General features: G+C 47.0%; 1 protein-coding gene across 1 annotated transcript; it reads right to left on the reverse strand.

The window, feature by feature from the left end:
• Window positions 1–413: 413 nt before the first annotated feature.
• BSPRY (B-box and SPRY domain containing) lies at window positions 414–21,106 on the reverse strand. Its single transcript, XM_027104114.1, has 6 exons — window positions 20,876–21,106; window positions 17,588–17,686; window positions 12,363–12,593; window positions 11,192–11,217; window positions 3,383–3,507; window positions 414–2,187 (listed from the first exon to the last, which is right to left on the reverse strand). The coding sequence occupies exons 1-6, from the start codon at window positions 21,104–21,106 to the stop codon at window positions 1,661–1,663; spliced, it is 1,239 nt and encodes a 412-aa protein (XP_026959915.1). The 3' UTR covers window positions 414–1,660.
• Between the last annotated feature and the right edge of the window lie 544 nt (window positions 21,107–21,650).

Consider the following 21,650-nt stretch of genomic DNA (forward strand, 5'->3'; position numbering starts at 1 on the left):
CCAGGCAAAGGCAGGGAAGCTCTTCTCAGACTTGGCCGAACCTCTTGTGGGTCTCTCTTCCTAGGGCTTGGTGCTGAGGCCAGGTGACCCAACATTAATTCCCAACTGTCAGGCAGTGAGGAGATGGGTCATGAGCTGTGGTTTCAGAGCTGCAAGGGCCTCAGAAGTCATGTCAACTGAAAAAGTTGATTTGATCCACGCGGTGTTTCAAGTAAATTATTGAGCAAACTGAAGAGTGGGGAGGGCTCTGGCCCCCATCTTTGTTTTTGTTTCTGTTTTTTTTGTGGTACACGGGCCTCTCACTGTTGTGGCCTCTCCCGTTGCGGAGCACAGGCTCTGGACACACACGCTCAGCGGCCATGGCTCACGGGCCCAGCCGCTCCGTGGCATGTGGGGTCTTCCCGGACCGGGGCACGAACCCACGTCCCCTGCATCAGCAGGCGGACTCTCAACCACTGCGCCACCAGGGAAGCCCTCTGGCCCCCATCTTTGAGCCCAAGAGCCTTATAGGTAAGTTGCAGGTAAGATTGCCTTTGAACTGTGTTCCCAGATGAAACAAAATGGGAGGAGCACTGTTCTAAAGTGACCTCCTCAGAGGACTTGCCCTTGGTCCCCGCAATGCAGGGCACAGAACCCTGTCTCCAGGCTCTTTCAGCTGTGTATGCTGAGCTGCCTCCCACCTATACCTGAGAACGGGGATGGGGGTGAGGAAGATATCCCTTTCCCAGCAAACATACCACTAAGATCTGAGCTGGCACCTGGGAGATTTGCCCAATTACCAACAAAGAACATGGAAGAAATTTTCAGTCTTTGAAAACCTTTAATAATGTACATGTTCCCTAAGGCTGGCCCTCTTACTCCCTCAGCCCTTTCTGGCTTGAAGGCCTCACCCTGGTCCCCACATTATGTTAGAGAAGGCATTAGTTGGGAGCACACATCAGCTGCAGTTGGGGACAAAGCTCATTCCTGTTGCCACGGGTGGGTGCTGGCTGGAGCCCTGCCGATGGGTGTGCCGCAGCCAGGCTACCTGGAGACAGGGTCCCCTCAGTCTTCCCAGTGGCTATGCAAAACCTGGGTGAGGACACAGCCCTACAGGCCGGAGTCCTCTGGCCAACAGCAGCCTGGCAGGAGTTCTGAATCCCTTCCAGGTTGTCCTTATACTAGAAAAATATTTCCTCTGTATGCCGTGTCATGAAAAGGACTGAGAAACACTGAACTGAGGGGATGACAGAGCTTCAGCCACAGGCTTTTCTGCCAGAGGACGGCATCTACTGGGGGCAGTGCTGCTCCAGAAGAGTCTACCACGTGCATCCAGTCACCTGTCCGTCCACCCATCCATCCACCATCCATCCGTCCATCCGTCCACTTGCTGGCCAAATATTTATCGCACGCTTACTATGCACCAGGTACCATGCTGGATGCCAGAGAGAAAGTGGTGAACAAGACACCCTCAGAGGGGCAGATGCACAGTGCATTTGGGAAACCAAGGCCCAGGGAGTAGCAGGTTCCCCACAGATACCTGGCTTTTAATGGTTGTACCCAGAACCCCTCCTAAAAGCTGCCCATTGGGCACAGGCAACATCTGGGAAAAAGACACTGGGTAGAAATATGGCCTGAAAGAGTGGTGGGGAGGTAGACCTGGTCTCCCCATGGCTAAAGGTCAGCGGACGATGGAAATGGTCTGGTCAGCCACAGCAAAGACTGGGAAGAGGGGCCCAGGGAAGGACGCGTGGTGGGTGTGGAGCACCGTGCCCGAGCCTGCCTCGTAGAATAGCAGCTCCTGTGCCTGCAAGTCCAGCAGCACCCCCAGCTGAGCTGGGCAGCGCAGCAGTGCCAGGGGCTCATGCTGCCCATCGTGTGAGAAACGGAACTCCTGGTCGTAGCGGGAGAAGACCCAGGAGAAGGCATTGTAGCCCAGACGAGAGTCACTGCCAGAACCCTTGCGGGGCAGCTGGCCTAAGGCCACACCCACCTTATAGGCACAACTGTTCTCGACGTTCACCGTCCAGGCATGCAGCCCAGCCTGGAAGGAAGTGGTGGCCAGGGCATTGGGCCAGTGGTCAAAGCGCTCCGGGCCATCTGCACAGGTCTTGGACTTCTTGGCGTTGAAGGTCAGGGTCCTTTGATCATCTGACAATTGCAGGAAGGGGCTGACAGTCCTCTCGTTGATACGCACGTCCTCCGTGCCTGCCAGAAAGAACTCTCAGACTTGCCCAAGGCCCACCCTCAGCCCTAACCTGGCCCTGCCATGTAGCAAAGGGCTTCCTCACCACTCACTGGCAGATAAGCCATTTACTGTCTGAGCCTCAGATTCCTCATCTGTAAAATGGGGATCAGAATAGGACTTATCACACGGTGGATGTGAGGATCAAATGAGATGATGCATGTAAAGTGCCGAGCATTAGTAAGTGCTCAATAAATTGTGGCCATGACCACAGTAGTTATTAATAGTCCAAGACGCTCATCTGTTAACTTTGATAGATATAAGACCCAGAGAGGAGAAGCGAGTTGCCCGAGGTCACACACCAAGTTGGTGGCAGGGGCAAAATGAAGACCCAGCATGTTGTTCCTACATTTAGCATCTAACACTGATCATACCGCATTCCAGTTGGGCATATCTGCAGTTTCCAGATCAGACTTGTCCTAGCGACACGGTTCCTGGAGGCTTGGAAGCATCAGATATGCAGTTTCCTACAACTACCTAAATGGGACTGCTGGCAGATCAGGCACTACTGGACACCAGAATCTAGAGATGAGCTATAGCTTGTACTAATGTTTTAGGGATAACGTGCAGGGAGGGAGGATTAAAACTGAGGAAAATTCAATCCATTAACCTAACCTTTCTGTGAATTGTGAAAATACCACAACGGGCAGTGTGGGAGCTTCCATCTAGCTTGGGGGAAGCCTGCTTTGAGAACCCTCCCACTCGGGGAATTCCTGGAGGCAGGAGACCATGTTAGCTGGCCTGATCAATGTTAAGTTAGTAAGTGAGACGAATCCGGGAAGCTCAATTCTCGCTCAAGATGCTCTCCAGTTGCCCATCAATTATATCTTCTTAAAGAGAAACTAGGTTTCCAAGAAATAATACTGAGCTCTTGCACTAGGGCAGGACTTAAGGAGGATGTAATTTCCAGGAACAAGATTTATCCCAGACCCAAGCACAGAGCAGGCTGGTCTGGAAACAGGGAGGACCTGGCCCACCTGCCCCAGGCCTGTCCAGAACCTTGACTCCATAGACAAGCCTGCATCCAGTATCACTGGTTGCTTAACCTGAGATCCCAGATGCACCGGTCCCCACTGTGACCCAGCAGCAAACCCCAGACAGACAGACAGACAGAAGCCCAGTTACTCCAACTGGTGCCAGGCTCCAGCAGCTCCTGACCTGAGAGGGACCCGAGAATGGCTGTCGCCCAGAGCTGGGTCAGTAGTGGGCTGCGAGTGCACTTCTCATTAAAGTTTAACTTTTCCGACTCCTTGGGATCCAAAATGCCCTCTGCTTCCTCCGTCCTTATGCAGGAAAAAAAAAAAAAAAAAGATTTAGGAAGGTTCTAGAAATGTATCTGGATCAATACAGGATGGGGACAGAAGTCAAATCCTCTTCCCACGAGGGTGACACAAAGAATGGCAGACAGGCCCCACATAGGAGCCCCCAAAGGGGGGTGGAGCCAAAAGAGAAGGTGGGCATTCCCTCTATGCCTTGGAGCCTTAATTCCAGCAAGGCACACGGTTTACAGGGAGGTAAATACTTGGTGCCAGTATTAGAACTTGTAGTCAGTGTGTTCTATGGGGGAAGCAACTTGCCAGTGTCTCTGGTGAGTTAGCAGCAGAACTGGGAGGAGGACCTGAGCCTCTTGTGCCGTAGTCTTTCCGCTCCACCGACCTGCGTGGAGAAAATTTTGCCTTCCTACAAACCCTATTGCAGCAAAATCTACTGGTGTGGTCAGAAGGTAGAGCCATTCCTCTCCTCTTAAAATGCAAACAGCCCCGAAGGGTCACGCAAGAAGGAACTATCAGTGATCACCCCAACCATAAAGTAGTCATAGCACTTTGCTCCCAATAACTACCTCTATTCAGCTCACAGGGGGGACTGGGTTTTGTTGGAAGGGATTTGGGAACAGAAGATGCTTAGGAGGGGAGTACTGCCATTTATTATGCAGCCAGGCTCTGGGCTTGCTGTTTTCTATAGAGAATCTCATATGATCTTTGCTATAACCTGGGAGGCAGTTGTTATTCCATTTGACAGGAAAGAACGGAGATTCAGAGAAAGCACCCAAGCTAAAAAGAAGACCTGGATTCAACTGTTGCCTCCATGCAAAAACAGAACAAACCCAGGCTGGGATCCAGGCACCATTCAACATAATCCTTCCCCTGACTTGAAGTAAAATCTGAAGGGGTGTGGGGCAAAGTGAGGGTTCGCCACAGGGCTTCACAGACCTCTGAACTGGCTTCTGAGAAAGCCAGTTTGGGTAGGGAGAAAAAGCTCCCAAATGAGAATGTTTATATTTGCCTAAAGATGTCTTTAACAATATACAGTATGCTTTAGGCCTGGCCTATATAATGATTGTATGCCAGGAAAACAATTAGACTCAAATCAGTGATGTTCTTTCTCTTGGTAGTTATGACATATCAAAGATTAAAATTGTCCTGTGTTTCTTGTTTCAATGTACATGTGTGTGTGACGTCTTAAATGTTTTAATAGTCCACAGCTAATCAGCTTATGTATACTGTATGTATAATGAGAACAATGTCTTGTGTTTTCATCCTTTATGAATTCACAATTCTTACCTGTTCCCTTGTCATAACAAAACCAGTAATATTTTCCTGTCTTGACAGCTTGATTTTTAGTAGAAAATATATTAAAAGCGGGGTTCTCATTGCAGTGGCTTCTCTTGTTCCCACTGTCTCTAATCCCAAAGATGGCCTTTGAGCTCAGGCAGCAGAGAAGTGACAGCACACACTCTCTTCCCCAAATCTTGTGGCTCTGTCCATAAACAGAGGATGAGGGGAGAGGGTGGGGCATGTCTCCTCATAGATGTGAGCTCTTTTTTTTAAGACTGACACTGACTGCTCTGGCTTGGGAGGAGCGAGGTTAACAGAGCCCTAGGAAAGCTGAAAGCAGGCTTTGGTTACAAAAGCTCCTTGTGGTCAGGACAAGAGAGGCTCTGTTGCCATCTCCTCAAAGCACTGAAGCTGGCTCTGGAGAATCCCCAGCCAACAGGTGAGGAGGAAATAGGAGCTGGAGTCAGCCGTGCTAAATCATCATCAGAGCAAATCTGAGGCCAATCGTAGACACCAGAGTCGAGAGAACCAGCTGGTCCAGGTACCTCATGGTACAGAAGAGAAAACTCGTGACCCCAAAGGAGCGGGAGTGAAATGGGGCTGGGACACAGCAGGGCCCTGGCCAGGACCAGAATACCCAGTCTGTGCAGGGGAACCTGCTGCCGTGGCAGGCCAGGGTTGAGCTCAGCCACAGATGTGGAAATAACCTTGGGGGCCAAAACAACAGGTTTGGAAAACAGTACGGTCATCCCTCCATATCCTGGGGGACTGGTTCCAGACCCCCCACAAATACTAAAATCCATGGGGTGTTCAAGTCCCTTATAGTCAAGCTCTCTGTATCCGAGGTTCCCCATCTGCAGATTCAAAAACATTCAAATCCATGTTTGGTTGAATCTATGAATGGGGAAACCATGGAAATGGAGGGCCGACTGTACTTTGAGAGTATGCACCCCCAGTCTAAAGACACAAAGGCACAAAGGACTACAAGCAAATCTTGAACTCTACTAGTAGGTTTGTCAATCATACTATGGGTTTAGCAACTCTCAAACAACATTGCATGTATCATAGGACTGAACAGATGAATAAATATATTGGAAAGGAAAAATCCTGTGGTGTTTGATTGGAATTAGAAGTTGTGATACAAACTCAGGAATAAAAAAGTTACATGCACACACACTCCCTAGCTCTGTATGCTGTCCACTGGGAAGGCCTGGAAGCAATGACGCATTAGTAGCAATGAACACACCTAATGGTTCAATCTTGGTTTTTAAATACGATTCCCCACTAAAAAAACCCAAGACACCCTGGAGAAATTAGCTGATTCCAGGCTGAGGCAGGAAAAGAACACATTGAGCCTAGGATATCTTCCTGTGCCAGAAAGCAAGAAAGTACTCAAAAGAATGATGAGGAGTTGTCAAAAGGACAAAGGATCTGGCTTGAAGGGGCTCCTACTGGCCAAATCTGAGAGATTTTGAAGATCAAAATAAATAATAGTACTAACAGATTATAATGCACTGAATAAAATAAGAATCAGTGAGTCTATATTGATACTAAATAAGTGAATAAACAAGCAAACTAAGTCCTAGACACAGCAATCAGGCAACAAAATAAATAAATAAAAGGAATCCAGGGCTTCCCTGGTGGTGCAGTGGTTGAGAGTCCGCCTGCCGATGCAGGGGACACGGGTTCGTGGCCCGGTCTGGGAGCCTGTGCTCCGCAACGGGAGAGGCCACAACAGTGAGAGGCCCGCGTACTGCAAAAAAAAAAAAAAAAAAAAAAGGAATCCAAATTGGAAAGGAAGAAGTAAAACTGTCACTGTTTGCAGATGACATGATACTATACATAGAAAATCCTCAAGATGCCACCCAAAAACTACTAGAGCTCATCAGTGAATCTGGTAAAGTTGCAGGATACAAAATTAATATAGAGAAATCTGTTGCATTTCCATACACTAACAATGAACTGTCAGAAAGAGAAATTAAGGAAACAATCCCATTTACCATCACATCAAAAAGAATAAAATACCAAAAAAAAAAAAAGAATAAAACACCTAGGAATAAACCTACCTAAGGAGGTAAAAGACCTGTACTCAGAAAACTATAAGACACTGATGAAAGAAATTGAAGATGACACAAACAGATGGAAAGATACACTGTGTTTTTGGATTGGAAGAATATTGTTAAAATGACCATTACCCAAGGCAATCTACAGATTCAATGCAATCCCTATCAAAATACCAATGGCATTTTTCACAGAACTAGAATAATTTTAAATTTCTTATGGAAACACAAAAGACCCCAAATAGCCAAAACAATCTTGAGAAAGAAGAATAGAGCTGGAGGAATCATGCTTCCTGACTTCAGACTATACTACAGAGCTACAGTAATTGAAACAGTATGGTACTGGCACAAAAACAGACACATAGATCAATGGAACAGAACAGAGAGCTCAGAAATAAACCCACATGATGAAGGAGGCAAGAAGATACAATGGAGAAAAAACAGTCTCTTTAATAAGTGGTGCTGGGAAAACTGGACAGCTACATGTAAAAGAATGAAATTAGAACATTTTCTATCACCATATACAAAAATAAATTCAAAATGTATTAAAGACCTATATATAAGACTGGAAACCATAAAACTCCTAGAGGAAAACATAGGCAGAACACTCTTTGACATAAATTGTAGCAATATTTTTTTGGATCCATCTCCTAAAGCAAAGGAAATAAAAACAAATGGGGCTTCCCTGGTGGCGCAGTGGTTGAGAGTCCACCTGCCAATGCAGGGGACACGGGTTCGTGCCCTGGTCCGGGAAGATCCCACATGCTGCGGAGCGGCTGGGCCCGTGAGCCATGGCCGCTGAGCCTGCGCGTCCGGAGCCTGTGCTCCGCAACGGGAGAGGCCACAACAGTGAGAGGCCAGCATACCGCAAAAAAAAAAAAAAAAAAAAAAGAATGCAAATAATGTTGGCAAGGATGTGGAGAAAAGGGAATTCTTATACACTGTTGGTGGGAATATAACTTGGTGCAGTCACTGTGGAAAACAGTATGGAGGTTTCTCAAAAAACTAAAAATAGAACTACTATATGACCCAGCAATTCCATTCCTGGGTATATACACCCCAAAAACCAAAACACTAATTCAAAAAGATAGATGAGCCCCAACGTTCATAGCAGCATTATTTACAATTGCCAAGATATGGAAGCTACCTAAGTGTCCATCAACAGATGAATGGATAAAGAAGATGTGGTACATATATACAATGGAATACCACTCAGCCATAAAAAAAAGAAATTTGCAACAACATGTATGGACCTGGAGGGTATTATGATCAATGCAATAAGTCAAACAGACAAATACTGTATGATATCACTTATATGTGGAATCTAAAAAACAAAAACTGGTAACTATAACAAAAAAGATACAGGGGTATAGAGAACTAGTGTTTATCAATGGGGAGAGGAAAGGAGGGATGGGCAAGATAGGGGTACAGGATTAAGAATTATAAACCATTATGTATAAAAAAAGCTACAAGGATATATTGTACAACACAGGGAATATAGTTAATATTTTATAATAACTATAACTGGATTATAACCTTTAAAAATTGAGTCACTATATTGTACACCTGTAACATATAATATTGTATATCAACTATACTTCAATTAAAAAAAACTAATATAATATTGTATGTCAATTATATTTCAATTTAAAAAATTAATATCCCTGGGGCTTCCCTGGTGGTGCAGTGGTTAAGAATCCGCCTGCCAATGCAGGGGACACAGGTTCAAGCCCTGGTCCAGGAAGATCCCACATGCCGCAGAGCAGCTAAGCCCGTGCGCCACAATTATTGAGCCTGTGCCCTAGAGCCCGCGAGCCTCAACTACTGAGCCCACGTGCCACAACTACTGAAGCCGTGCACCTAGAGCCCGTGCTCCGCAACAAGAGAAGCCACCGCAAGGAGAAGGTCGTGCATCGCAACAAAGAGTAGCCCCGGCTAGTCACAACTAGAGAAAGCCCGCGTACAGCCAACGAAGACCCAACGCAGCCAAAATTAAATAAATAAAATACATACATTTATTAAAAAAACCCCTAATATCCCTGATAATGGGACAAAATGACATTATGTGTCCCCTGGTATGATGGACTGAGGACACATCACTTATGAAATATTCCTGCTCAAAATGCATAACCTGAATCTAATCATGAGATAACATTAAATAAACTCAAATTGCGAGATATTCTATAAAACTGTCCTTAGACTCTTTAAAAGTGTTTAGAAAATAAAAGGTTAAGGCACAATTACAGATTTAAAAAGACCAGATGGATCAGAGGGAAAAAATCCAAACACTGTTAAGAACATTCTTAGTACAACTGGCAACATTTGAATACAGACTGTATATTAGATAATAGTATTACATCAACATGAGATTTCCTGAATTTAATAAGTACACCGTGGGGGAATTCCCTGGCGGTCCAGTGGTTAGGACTCCGCGCTCTCACTGCTGAGGGCCCGGGTTCAATTCCTGGTTGGGGAACTAAAATCCCACAAGCTGTGCAGCGCAGCCAAAATTAAATAAATAAATAAGTATGCTGTGGTTATGTAAGAGAATGTCTGTTCTTTGGAGATCCACATTGAAGTATTTAGGGATTAAAAGTCGTGCTTTCTGCAACTTACTCTCAAATAGGTCAGAAAAGAATAAGTTGTTTTATATATACATTAGATAGATAGATAGTCAGACAGACAGGATGACAGACAGGAAAAAAGAGACAGATAAGAAACAGAGAGAGCAAATGTGGCCAAATATTATCAATTAATATTTCTAAGTTCAGGGCTTCCCTGGTGGCGCAGTGGTTAAGAATCCGCCTGCCAATGCAGGGGATACAGGTTCGAGCCCTGGTCCGGGAAGATCCCACATGCCACGGAACAACTAAGCCCATGCGCCACAACTACTGAGCCTGCGCTCTAGAGCCCATGAGCCACAACTACTGAAGCCCTCGTGCCACAACTACTGAAGCCTGTGTGCCTAGAGCCCGTGTTCCGCAACAAGAAGTCACCACAATGAGAAGCCTGTGCACCACAATGAAAAGTAGCCCCCGCTCACCATAACTAGAGAGAGCCCGCATGCAGCAACGAAGACCCAAAGCAGCCAAAAATAAATAGATAAATAAATAAATAAAATATTTCTAAGTTCATTATACTATTTTGGCAACTTTTCTGTAAGTTTAAAATATTTCAAAACAAAAAATAAAGATAAAACATTTTTTCAAAAATCAGATCAGCTTGATATTGAGGACAGACTGTTAAAGGAAGATGATGAAGATAAAGGAGAAAGAGAAGACTAGCAGAGGCATGGAAAGATTTTAAGGAGATAGTAAATTAAATTTAGGAACATCTGTACTGTGGAATAGTTCAAAGACTTTCCAAAAAGTGAAGTAAATATAAATGTACTGATATGGAAAGATTCCAAGATAGATAGCCTGATAAGTTATAAAACAAGTATAAAACGATCCCATCTACGTTTTCAAAAAAAAATTTTAAGAGGAAAACAGAATCCCACACACTCTTCTATGACTAAACACAGGAAAGCCTACAAGACACACATATAACTGTTAAAACTGATCACCACTGGGGACAGGATTGGGAAGAGGTGATGGAGACATTTTTAATTTTAAATGGTTCTAAACTGGTGAAAAATTTTTTCTTTCTCCCATGCACATGTATTGCTATTGAACTTAAATATAAAAATAAAGAAGAATAGACTGTGCTCCCCAAGTACAGCTCTGAAATCTCACACATACAGTGTGAGAATTTAATTTCTTTGCCTGGAAAATTACACCCTCTTGGCCACTTCCTCAGGCTCTTGGATCTCAGAACCTTTCAGAACTCAGTTAGGGTCTGGTGAAATTCTTTTTATTATTACATAATTAAAATGAAGTTTTGAGTGGTAATGCAGACTTAAATTTCAAAGATTCTTTCATCAGAGAAAGGGGAAGTGAGGTAGAGAAGACAGTACTGGGTCAGGTGTCAGGTGTGGGTCCAAGCCCCAGCTCTGGGGCTTAGGCAAGTCCCTTCCCCTCTTTGAGCCTCTGCATTCTCATCTGTAGATGGGGGTGGGAAACCCCTTCCACAGGGTGACTGTACGTTTTTTTAATAGGATAATATTTAAGAAAGCCCATGGCAAGCCTCTGACTCATTAGTTATTTCACTGCCCTTCCACATGGGTCTAAAGTGGCTCTCCAAGCTAGGGGCAGAAAGACCCTTGTCCACTGAGCCTGGCTTCAGGGAAGGTACTCAGCTGCCCGCCATGAGCTTCCTCCCAGGAGCAGCGGGCCTGATGGCAATGGACTAAGTAGAGGCCTAAGGCCGTGGTTTCCGTGACTGCCCAAGCAAATACCGGGGGCCATACTCACCTTTCAAAAATCTCCTGCTCCTTCTGCTGTGAGAAAAGAAAGCAGAGTCAGGCTTGGCACCAGAAACCCAGCAGGCAGTCATCAAGACTTAAATATAATCAACTTGCATGGAGGGCTCCACGTGGACAGAAACTCTAGAATACAAACGTCTACTCCTTCTTTAAGACCCCACACAAAACTTTATGGATCCTTCTTCACATACCTCCCCCATCAGCGATCCCCTCTGTCCCCTGTGTCCCATGGCATCCTGGGTTTCCCTCAGCTACACTTCAGGACAATCACATATTTACTCAACATTTCATCCCCCACCAAGCCTGTCACCGGCTCAACGGCTAGGACTCTTTCTGAATCTTCTACTGTGACTGTCCCAAGGTTTGGGGCAGAATGTGCTCGGCACATGGAAGCTGTGTAATGAAATAAACGCACAATCTGGGACAGTCACAGAAACTGCCCCCCTTGAACTGCAGTGGGACAGCTTGGTCGTTCCACATTCTCATTTCTCTGCTTGGCACATCTACTCAGATGGAGCACTGCCACCTTAGAACTGCAGGTACCTGCATAGATATATAAAATACTTTGAAAGGATATGTACCAGCATATTGGCCATGGTAATTTCTGGGTGTCAGGAGTGAGGATGAGCTCTGTATTTGCAGTGGACCCCTTGTCAGTGCAGTGTTCTCTTCAAGCTTCTGGTCTCTCTCATCCTCCCCACTTCCTTTAATAAAGCTGTGACTCTTGTCTTTCAGGCATCAGCTTCTAAGTTGCTTAATTCAGGAAGCCTTCCCTGACTACCACTCCCTCAAGGCTGGACTGCAGGGGCCCCACATCCCAGTAGTGCCCTCTACCATAGCACGTATCCCTCCATATCCTAATTATCAGTTCTATACATTTGTCTCTTCCATAAGGCTGTGAGTTGCTGACAGCTGTATCCTATACCTCCACCCCATAGCACAATGCTTAGCATACAGCAAGCACTCAGTAAATATTTGCTCACTATTGAAAGAACAATTACCAAGTGCAAAAAAAACATCCATATAGTTCTATTGCCCTGTCTCATCCCTTTTCCAAATTATCATTTTCCACCTACTTCCTACCAATAAACATTCTCGATGTTTTCAGACCTTGGGGGAGTCTGGCCAACTGGCTGTGTCTTCACCCTTGCCTGACTTACAATCAGCTGGAGGTCATCCAGATGGGTGAGCATGTCCACCAGGCTGGTGCGGATGGTGTCGAGCTTCTGCAGTGCCTCGGCCCAGTGTACTCGCTGTGTCAGTATACTCTGATGGGCCCGCTCCTCTTCACCGTGCACCTGTTCCAGCAGCCTCTGCTCCTCGCTCTCACACAGACTCCTCACCAGACCCAGCCGCTGGATGACCAGTTCCCGTGCTGCACTGGCTGTGCTCTGACAAAAGGTAAAATGAGGAGTCCTGGCAGAGCCCCAGTCAAGATTAGGAGGGCTTGGGCTCAGCCGGAAGGAGTGCTGAGATTGATTAGCAATGTCTGCCATGGGTACAGTAAAGGCAGTGCTTAAACCATCCGAGCCCTAAGATTTCCCAAATGTGGTTTAGGGTAAAGAACTTTGAGATACAGACATCCAGGCCATATCTCATGGAGCTAAGATGACAGAATGAAAGAGCTGGGCAGGACTTACAGATCAGCTGGAATCACCTGCTTTTCACAGTTGGAAATCCCAAGGTCAAGAGACCAAGGTCAGAGAGTCATAGAACTGCAGAGCAGAAAGGACTAAAAAGTCTTCCCCATCAACAGGATGCACATCAACAGTAGTCCAGTTAATACTTTGGCCATGGCTGAGGGCAAAAAGCTCATTACTTCCCAAATCTGTTCATTCTAACTGCTTCCATGATAGAATTCTCACCTTCCATGCAGGAGGGCTGAAATCAACTGTAAGTCAATGAAGTTAACATGTGTCCCCTAGCAGGTAGCACAGCATCTAGCACAGAGTAGGTGCTCAAATATTTACTGAATGACTGAATGGGAAAGTTCCTTCCAACTAGTAAAAAATCTCTTGGTAGTGCTCACATGCCAAGTCAATGGCAGAGCAGGGGCTAGAACCCAGTTCTGTTGACTCTCAGTCCAACACTATTCCCCTATACCAATGCCATCTGGTAACCAATCCTCCTCAAAGGCATTGTTGCATGAAGCTCCTGCACTCTTGCCAGACAAGTGAGAGTAGAACTGTTTCCTTCATGCCAGAAAGTCACAGGTAGCCAGCAGCTCTCCTCATTCCCTGCCCCGAAGACCTGCTTCAGAAGAAACTGAGACCCACAATTTACCCAATGGAGAAGAGAGAGTGGCTAACTGAATGGCCAAGTGAACCCAGAGATTCAGACTCCAACTCCAGTGTTCTTTTGAGGCAACATAACGCAGTGGTTAGGAAATTAGGCTGTAGAAACAGTGCCTGGGTTTAAATCTTAGCTGTTCCACTTACTATCTGTGGAACGTTGAGCATATTACTATCTTCCCTGTGCCTCAGTTTTCTAATATGTCAAATGAGGATAATAATAGTACCAACCTCATTAGGCTATTGTGAGGATTAAATGAGTTAATACATATAAAGTAAATAGAACAAGGCCCAGCACATAAATATTTGATTACATTAGGTATTGCTCTTCTCTCTATGCCACTTCAGTGCCTTTCCCATGGGTGGGTCTCTGCAGCCACATTTGTACTTTGTGATCAGGATCAAGGACAGACCCAATATGCACCAGATACTCCCAGACAAGAAGGCTGCAGTCAATTTCAACATGTTTCTTGAGTCATTCCCAGAAAAAAATAGCAGAGAAAAAAGAAAACTTTGCTCACCAAAGATATGCCTGAATAAACTAAAATGCCTCCCAGAACAAAACACAGAAGTGCTGGAAAAATAGCTCAAAACATCCTTTTAAAAGTGAAGCTACAGGGGCTTCCCTGGTGGCGCAGTGGTTGAGAGTCCGCCTGCCGATGCAGGGGACACGGGTTCGTGCCCCGGTCCGGGAGGATCCCACATGCCGCGGGGCGGCTGGGCCCGTAAGCCATGGCCACTGAGCCTGCGCGTCCGGAGCCTGTGCTCTGCAGCGGGAGAGGCCACAGCAGTGAGAGGCCCGCGTACCGCAAAAAAAAAAAAGTGAAGCTACGGCTTCCCTGGTGGCACAGTGGTTAAGAATCTGCCTCCGAATGCAGGGGACACGGGTTCGAGCCCTGGTCCGGGAAGATCCCACATGCTGGGGAACAACTAAGCCTGTGTGCCACAACTACTGAGCCTGAGCTCTAGAGCCTGTGAGCCACAACTACTGAAGCCTGCGCACCTAGAGCCCATGCTCCGCAACAAGAGAAGCCATCGCAGTGAGAAGCCCGTGCACCGCAGTGAAGAGTAGCCTCGCTTGCCGCAACTAGAGAAAGCCCGCACGCGCAACGAAGACCCAATGCAGCCAATAAATAAATAAATAAAATTTAAAAAAAAAAGTGAAGCTACTCTGGCAGCTCGGGAAAGGAAATCCCCTGGAGTCCAAAAGTAGAGAGGAAACTGAAAACCAGTGTAATCAAGAGCTGAGGACTCAACTAGTTGCCCTGAATAGGGCTTGTGATTTACTTTAGAATCTTATACTCATCTAAACCATCATGCAAAAATTAGAGCACAATAAAGACCTCTCTGATCAAAAATGGAAAACTTCTGGGACTTCCCTGGTGGTCCAGGGGAAGACTCCATGCTCCCAGTGCAGGGGGCCTGGGTTCCATTCCTGGTCAGGGAACTAGATCCCGCATGCATGCTGCAACTAAGGAGCCCACAAGCCACAACTGGGAAGCCCGCATGTGGCAACTATGAGCCCGCATGCTGCAACTAAAGATTCTACGAGCTGCAACAAAGGATCCTACATGCCACAACTAAAGACTTGGCGCAGCCTAAATAAATAAATAAATAAATGAAAATGGAAAATTTCCTATGAATGAGGGAATTATTAAAAGATGTACTTTAACTAAAATATTGGACAACATGTAAGACCTGAGGGGTTATTGACTGAAAGCATTCTTACGGTACTTGTATCATTCGGGTTGATTCATTTTAGACATTATTTATTTGTGTTAAAATCTTAAGGGGACCGAAAATAAACTGTAAATAGAAGGTATAACTTTCAAGCTAGCACAGGGAAAAAGGAGGGAGGAGGGGTTGATTAACTCAACAGAAGGGAGGAAAGGAAGAAAAAAAGCATAGAAAACGTAAAATAAAATGAGCCGTGGCCGCTGAGCCTGCGCGTCCGGAGCCTGTGCTCCACAACGGGAGAGGCCGCGACGGTGAGAGGCCCGCGTACCGCAAAAAAAAAAAAAAAAAACCAAAGCAAACATATTACCCTCTTGATCCCGTATCCCCCTCCGCTATCATCCCATTTCTCAGCTCCCTTCTACAGCAAAGTTCCTCAAGAGTCATCTAGGCCAACTATCCCAAATTGCTCTTCTCCTATCCTCTCTGAAACCCACTCTAATCAAACTTTCAAGGCAATGCTGTACAAAACTCCTCTTGTCAGGATCTCCAATGATGAGCCTGTTACTAAATAGTCCATTCTCATTTCTCACCTGACTTGATTTCTCTGCAACATTTGACACCAATGATCTCCTCCACCTCCTGAAACCTATTGTGGGACACAACACTCTTAGTTTTACTCCTAGCTCATTGATTGCTACTTCTTGGTCTACTTTGCCTCTTCCTATCTTCTCAAAGGTTAAAAGTTGAAGTGCCCTAGAGCTCAGTCCTTGGACCCCTGCTTTTTTTTTTTTAAGTTGTTTCCACTTTTTATTTATTTATTTGGTTGTGTCAGGTCTTAGTTGTGTCACGTGGGCTCAGTAGTTGTGGCACGCAGGCTCTCTAGTTGTGGCGCGCAGGCTTAATTGCCCTGTGGCACGTGGGATCACTCTGCTTCAGCCTCATAGGCCTCCTGGCTGCTACTCCAACTTGCCAGGTACACCCCCACCTCAGGGCTTTTGCACTTGCCTTTCCCCCGTTTTGGAACACTCTTCTCCCAGATATATGATCCATTCCCTCACCTCCCGTAAATTCTGTGCAAATATCAATCTTCTTAACTAGGTGATTCCTGATCACAGCATATGCAATTACAACCCCCATCCTCAACATGACCAAAAATCCCCCTTCCTGTTATATTTCTCCATAGCACTTATCACCTTTTGATATAGCATATATTTTATTTGTTATTACCCCTCTCCCCTGACTAGAATGTAGGCTTCATGAAAACAGAAACTTTCGAATGTTTTGTTCACTGTGGAATCTCTAGCACATAGACCAACAGTGCTTGGTGTGTGGTAGGTGCTCACAGAGATTTGTTAAATAATTAAATAAATGGCAAAATGTTGTAAGTATTCCCCGACAAAAGCTTCTATTTGACATTGTACTGAGGTCTTAGCCAGTGCATTTAAGACAAGAAAATAAAAAGACTGAGGAAAAAGAGAGTGAGAGAGGGAGAAATCGTCGTGCAGAGAAAAGCAGAGATGTACACAGAAGAGCCGCCTAGACTTCTAGCAGCTTCCTCGTTCCTGGTTCTGGTCCCCTTTAGGTTCTGAAAGACTCTTGTATCAGGGCAAGAAATTCTCGGTTTCGCTTATGCCAGTTCAACTGGATTCTGTTCCTTGCAATCAAAATCATTTTTTTTTAAATTAGGTTGGCCAAAAAGTTCATTTGGGTTTTTCCGTAAGATGGTATGGCAAAGCCTGAACGAACTTTTTGGCCAACCCAATACTAAAACAGTGCCAAGCCTGCTCCATGTACTTTGGGGGAATGAGGGAGGGATGTGCAGGAAGAAATTCACAGCCCCTGCCCTTGAAGGGCATACTTGAGAGTAAAGATGTAGCAGTGGCAATGAGTCAACTGAATAAAGGATCCGCAGTGAGGTGTTGCAGAGGGATCACCTGCTGAGCGTCAGAAGACCCAGCTCATAGAACTGACTCTGGCAGGAGGCTGGGAGTCATTTAAACTCTACGGGACCCATTTCCCCATCTGTAAACAGGGACGTTACTACCATCTACTGCATAAGATTGTCATAAAGAATATGCAATGTAAAATCCATAGGTTATTTTATAATACTGGGGCTGAGCACAAAATAATTAAGATGGTAAGGGAATGCTACCCTTCCTGATCCTTTACCTGAAGCAAGTCATCTTCTATCGGAGTCTTTGCACCAAATATGTGCTGGGAATAATCCACTCTGCCCAGATGGCAAAACCAAGGCTCAGAGAGAGGGGAAACCATCCTTCCTGGGCATCCAACTTTGCTAACAGCACAATGAGTCTGTGAGGTTGGGAAGGGACCATAGACTGGTCCAAGCCCCTAAGGCTGAGGGCTTATCCTAGGAGGGGGCCCAGAGGAGGAGGGAAAGCGGAAGAGTTACCTACCACTGCTCTCTGGTTCTTCCCTGGCAGGATGTCAGCCACATACTTGGTGATGGTAGCACTCTGTAACTGCAGCCTCTCACACTGGTCCACAATCTTGTTCTGCAACACAAATGACACCCATGGTGTCTTTTTTTTTTTTTTTAACATCTTTATTGGAGTATAATTGCTTTACAATGGTGTGTTAGTTTCTGCTTTATAACAAAGTGAATCAGTTATACATATGTTCCCATAACTCTTCCCTCTTGCATCTCCCTCCCTCCCACCCTCCCTATCCCACCCCTCTAGGTGGTCACACAGCACCGAGCTGATCTCCCTGTGCTATGCGACTGCTTCCCACTAGCTTGATCCACACTGGTCCATTCACTCCATTCCAGTGACTTTTTTCCTCTTACCCCACCTCAGCCACCCACTCCCACGGTCATTATCTCAGACCTCATCATTATTGAAAACTATACAACTTCCAAAATCTTCAAGGATCCTGCACCCTGCCCACCACTTCCCATCCTTCTAGATCACGTACCCTGGAATCTCCATTCCAACAATTCAGCTTAGATGGAGTCACCAATACGTTAGTCTTACCACTTTTCACTGTCCATCATCCCCTTTTGTGGCCCCACTTCCCTCTTTATCCTTAAATCTGGTGGCCCTTTATTATTCTGTCTCTCCTCTGGCCACTTCTGGTCTCCTCTACTTCTGCTATTCCACCCAGATCATCTTTATCTCTCACAGGAACTGCTGTTAGAGTCTCCTAACTGGGCTTTTATTCTTGACCACTGCCCACCCCCCCTTCCCATTGGCCACTGCCACCTTTGGTAAGGAAATCAGATCAAGTCTCATCCCAGCTCAAAACCCTCCAATGGCTTTCCAATACCCCCACGGTGAGAACTTAGCCAACAAGGCCCTACCTGATGGGACTCTGCATATCTGCATATCTCTCCAATGTCACCTCCTACCACTCCCCACACTGGCCTTCTAACCATTCCATAAACACACCAAATTTGTCCTGACCTCAGTGCCTTTGCACCTGTTGTTTCTTCTGTCTCCAGCAGTCTTCTCCCATATATTTCTTGCTCCCTGACTCCATGTTACCTCTTCAGAAGCCTTCTCTGACCATCCCCACACCCCATTCCCTTACTTAGCTTATTTTTCTCCATTGAGTTTTCACTCTCTGACTGTATATCATGGGTCTGTTTACCGTTTTTGGTATCTGCCACCCCCCCACCTCAGGCACATAAGCACCATGACTTTGACTTGTTCTCTATGTCCTACGACCTGGAAGAAAGTTCCTATACATGGAAGGCGCTGAATAAATATTTGTTGAATGACTAACACCCACTTCCTTGGTCACAAGAGTTTCAGCAGCTCACAGCTCCCGAAGCTGTGAGCATCGGCCATGAAAGCAGGGGAGAGTTTTAGAAATGAAGAAGCCAAGGCTCACAGAGAAGTTACTTGCCCAAGGAGACATGGCCAGGCCCCTGCTTTGCTACTCCATTTCTCCAGGTAACAACTGGAGCCCTTCCAAGCGGCAGTTCCTCCACCATTTCCCCTGAGAGCGTTGCCCCAGTTCCATCTGCCAAAGGGCCACTCAGCTGTCTCTTCTAGGCAGCTCTTGCAAATCCTTCCAACCACAATTAGGAATCAGTCTTACACTTCACCGGTCCAAATACACAGTTAAAGAACTGAGTCGACTGGAAGGAAGCTGTGGTCACCACACACCGTAGGACCGAGGGAACTGAGACTAGCTTCTGAAAAGCTACAGGGCAGGTATCCAGAAGGTAAGAGGCAGGTTGTTGAACTGGGGCTGATTTTGCCCAGTTCAGTAACAATCCTGCCCTGGGGCAAAATTTCTTTGCTGGCTGGAGGGACGGGAAGCCTGCAAAAAAGCCAGTCTACTCAAAATTGGAGGGAGAGAGGGCAAGACACATATCCCTCCAGGAAAAGATGAATATGCTAAGGGCCTCAGCAGGGTTCAGGGAAGGCGCCCTGCTCCAGGGCAGAGTGCATTGCAAAACAAGCAGCAGACCTGCCACCCTGGCCCAGCCTTCACTCCTACCACTCAGATTCAGCCTTGATGGAAACTTTTTTTTTAAGGTTTTATTAAATTCTCACTCCCATTAGCATCACTTCCTCCCTCCAACCACTGAAGCAGAGGTGGTTTTCTCTGGCCTAGTCAATGACTCCCCTGGTTCAGGCCCTGAACAATAGGAACCTTGAAAAAGTTACTCCCCTCTCTGGGCCTCCGTTCCCCCATCTGTAAAATGTAGGGCCGCTGCTTCAAAGGTCTGGTTGGAATGAGGCAACGGATATTTAAGTGCTTTGGAACTTGCAAAGTCTCTATCCATTGTGCAAGTTCATTATACCACATTATCCAAGCTTATTTTCATCATCACTGTGGGGAAAGTGGTGACAAGTAGGACCAACCAGGAGCCTTCAGGTGCCATTGAATAACTGAATCCCTCGTCCCAGCACCCTGTCAGGTATGTTTATTACCGTCCAGTCTGAGCCCTCTGGCCTCACAGCTGGGCAGAACTCCAGGGAGAGGTTGGGAGAATCAAGCAGGGTAATCAAATTGCAAGGAAACCCCCAGGGACCACAGCTGGGGTGGAAGGAGGCAGGAAGCCCCATGGTGACTTGACTCTCCAATCTCAGGGGAGGTTGGTGACAGGAAGGTGGCTAGCTTGGAGCCAAGCTGGAAGTGGAGGTGGGGAGAAAGAAACCCTAGGTGAAGGGTTCCAGTAGGAACCTCCCGATATCTTCCCCGCCCCCTCCGTTTACCCAAGTGAAATCGGCTTGAAGTACAGTCCAGGCCAATCCTGAAACGGAAAAGAAACCACCTTACCAGGAAGGCTGAAGGGTGGATGAGGGGAGAGGCTTTGAGTCGAGGGGCTAAGGAGCGAGGAGGGGCCGAGTTTTATCAAGTTACTAACGGGGCGGAAGCTGGGGCACATCTTGTCCCAGGCAACTGGAGCAGTGAAGCCCTTTATTGCCCAAGGCCAGCCCCATCGCACAAAAACTCTAATAAATGCCCCCAAACTACAAGTGAGGACACTGAGGGTCAGAGATTACGAGACTCACAGGGAGGACCTGATGGAGGTGGGAATCGAACTCAGGTCAGCCGGACTCCAGAAGCCACACCCTTAACCGCCTCGTTCTACAGCCAGTGCCACTGCGGAGCCTGGACTGTAGGACCCGCTGCTGGGTCCCCGCTGGGTCTCGCCCAGCGCCTCCCCGCCGGTGCCCCCTTCTTCCAGAGGAGCCCGCCGCCTACCAGCTCCCACGTCAGCTCACCCGCAGCTCTTCCGCGCGCTCCTCGGCCCGGCGGATGCGGTGCCCCCGGCAGCGGCCGCCCAGTCCCGCGCAGGCGGCGCACACGGGCCGTCGTTCAGAGCAGCAGAACCACCTCAGAGCCTGGCCGTGTTCGGGGCAGAGCGACCCCGGCTCGGACCCCGGCTCGGACCCCGGCCCCGGCCCCTGCTCCGGCCCGGGCCACGGCCCCTGCCCCGCACTCTCCACTGACATGGCCGAGCGCCCGGCGCCGCGCGCTCCACCTGTCGCAGGTGGCGGCTAGGCGGGGCCTCCCTGACCCCGCCCCCGGGCCCCGCCGAGCGCCTGGCACGCTGGCCGCGGCTCTTCCTCCCGCCGGGCTCTTGCAGCCGGGTGGGCGTCCGCCCACACCCCGCCCCCACCCCGGGACAGACCCCGCCCGCTTCAGCAGTCTTTTAGATATTTTGCTGAATTAAATCGCGTTTTGTGTGTGTTTGTTTTATAATAAACATAAAACACAAAATATTATGTGATTGTAGGAAACTGAGCACTATTAATTGAGCACTTATTAAGTGCCAGGATTTTGCTAAGCGCTTTACAAGCATTCCATCGTGTAATACAACAACTCCTTTTGACAGGCAACTTTAAACAAGTTGTTTAAAGCTAGGTTCTGGTGTCAGACTGTGTGAGCTCAAATCCCATTTAGCTGCTTACTGGCTCAGTACCCTCCAGTGTCTCACTTGCAAAACGGGCATTATGTGGGTAACTACCTCACCGACTTGTGCTGAGGTTTAAATGA

Source organism: Aethalodelphis obliquidens, unplaced genomic scaffold, assembly GCF_003676395.1.
Source record: "Aethalodelphis obliquidens isolate GAN/ISIS:26980383/991018 unplaced genomic scaffold, ASM367639v1 scaffold7, whole genome shotgun sequence".
Lineage (NCBI taxonomy): Eukaryota > Metazoa > Chordata > Mammalia > Artiodactyla > Delphinidae > Aethalodelphis > Aethalodelphis obliquidens.

Coding starts and splice junctions, on each gene's coding strand:
- BSPRY (XM_027104114.1), bottom strand. CDS start 21,106: ATGTCAGTGGAGAGTGCGGGGCAGGGGCCGTGGCCCGGGCCGGAGCAG. Junction 3,508..11,191: donor GAGCAGGAGATTTTTGAAAG/GTGAGTATGGCC, acceptor TTCCTGCATAAG/GACGGAGGAAGCAGAGGGCA. Junction 2,188..3,382: donor CATTCTCGGGTCCCTCTCAG/GTCAGGAGCTGC, acceptor TCTTTCTGGCAG/GCACGGAGGACGTGCGTATC.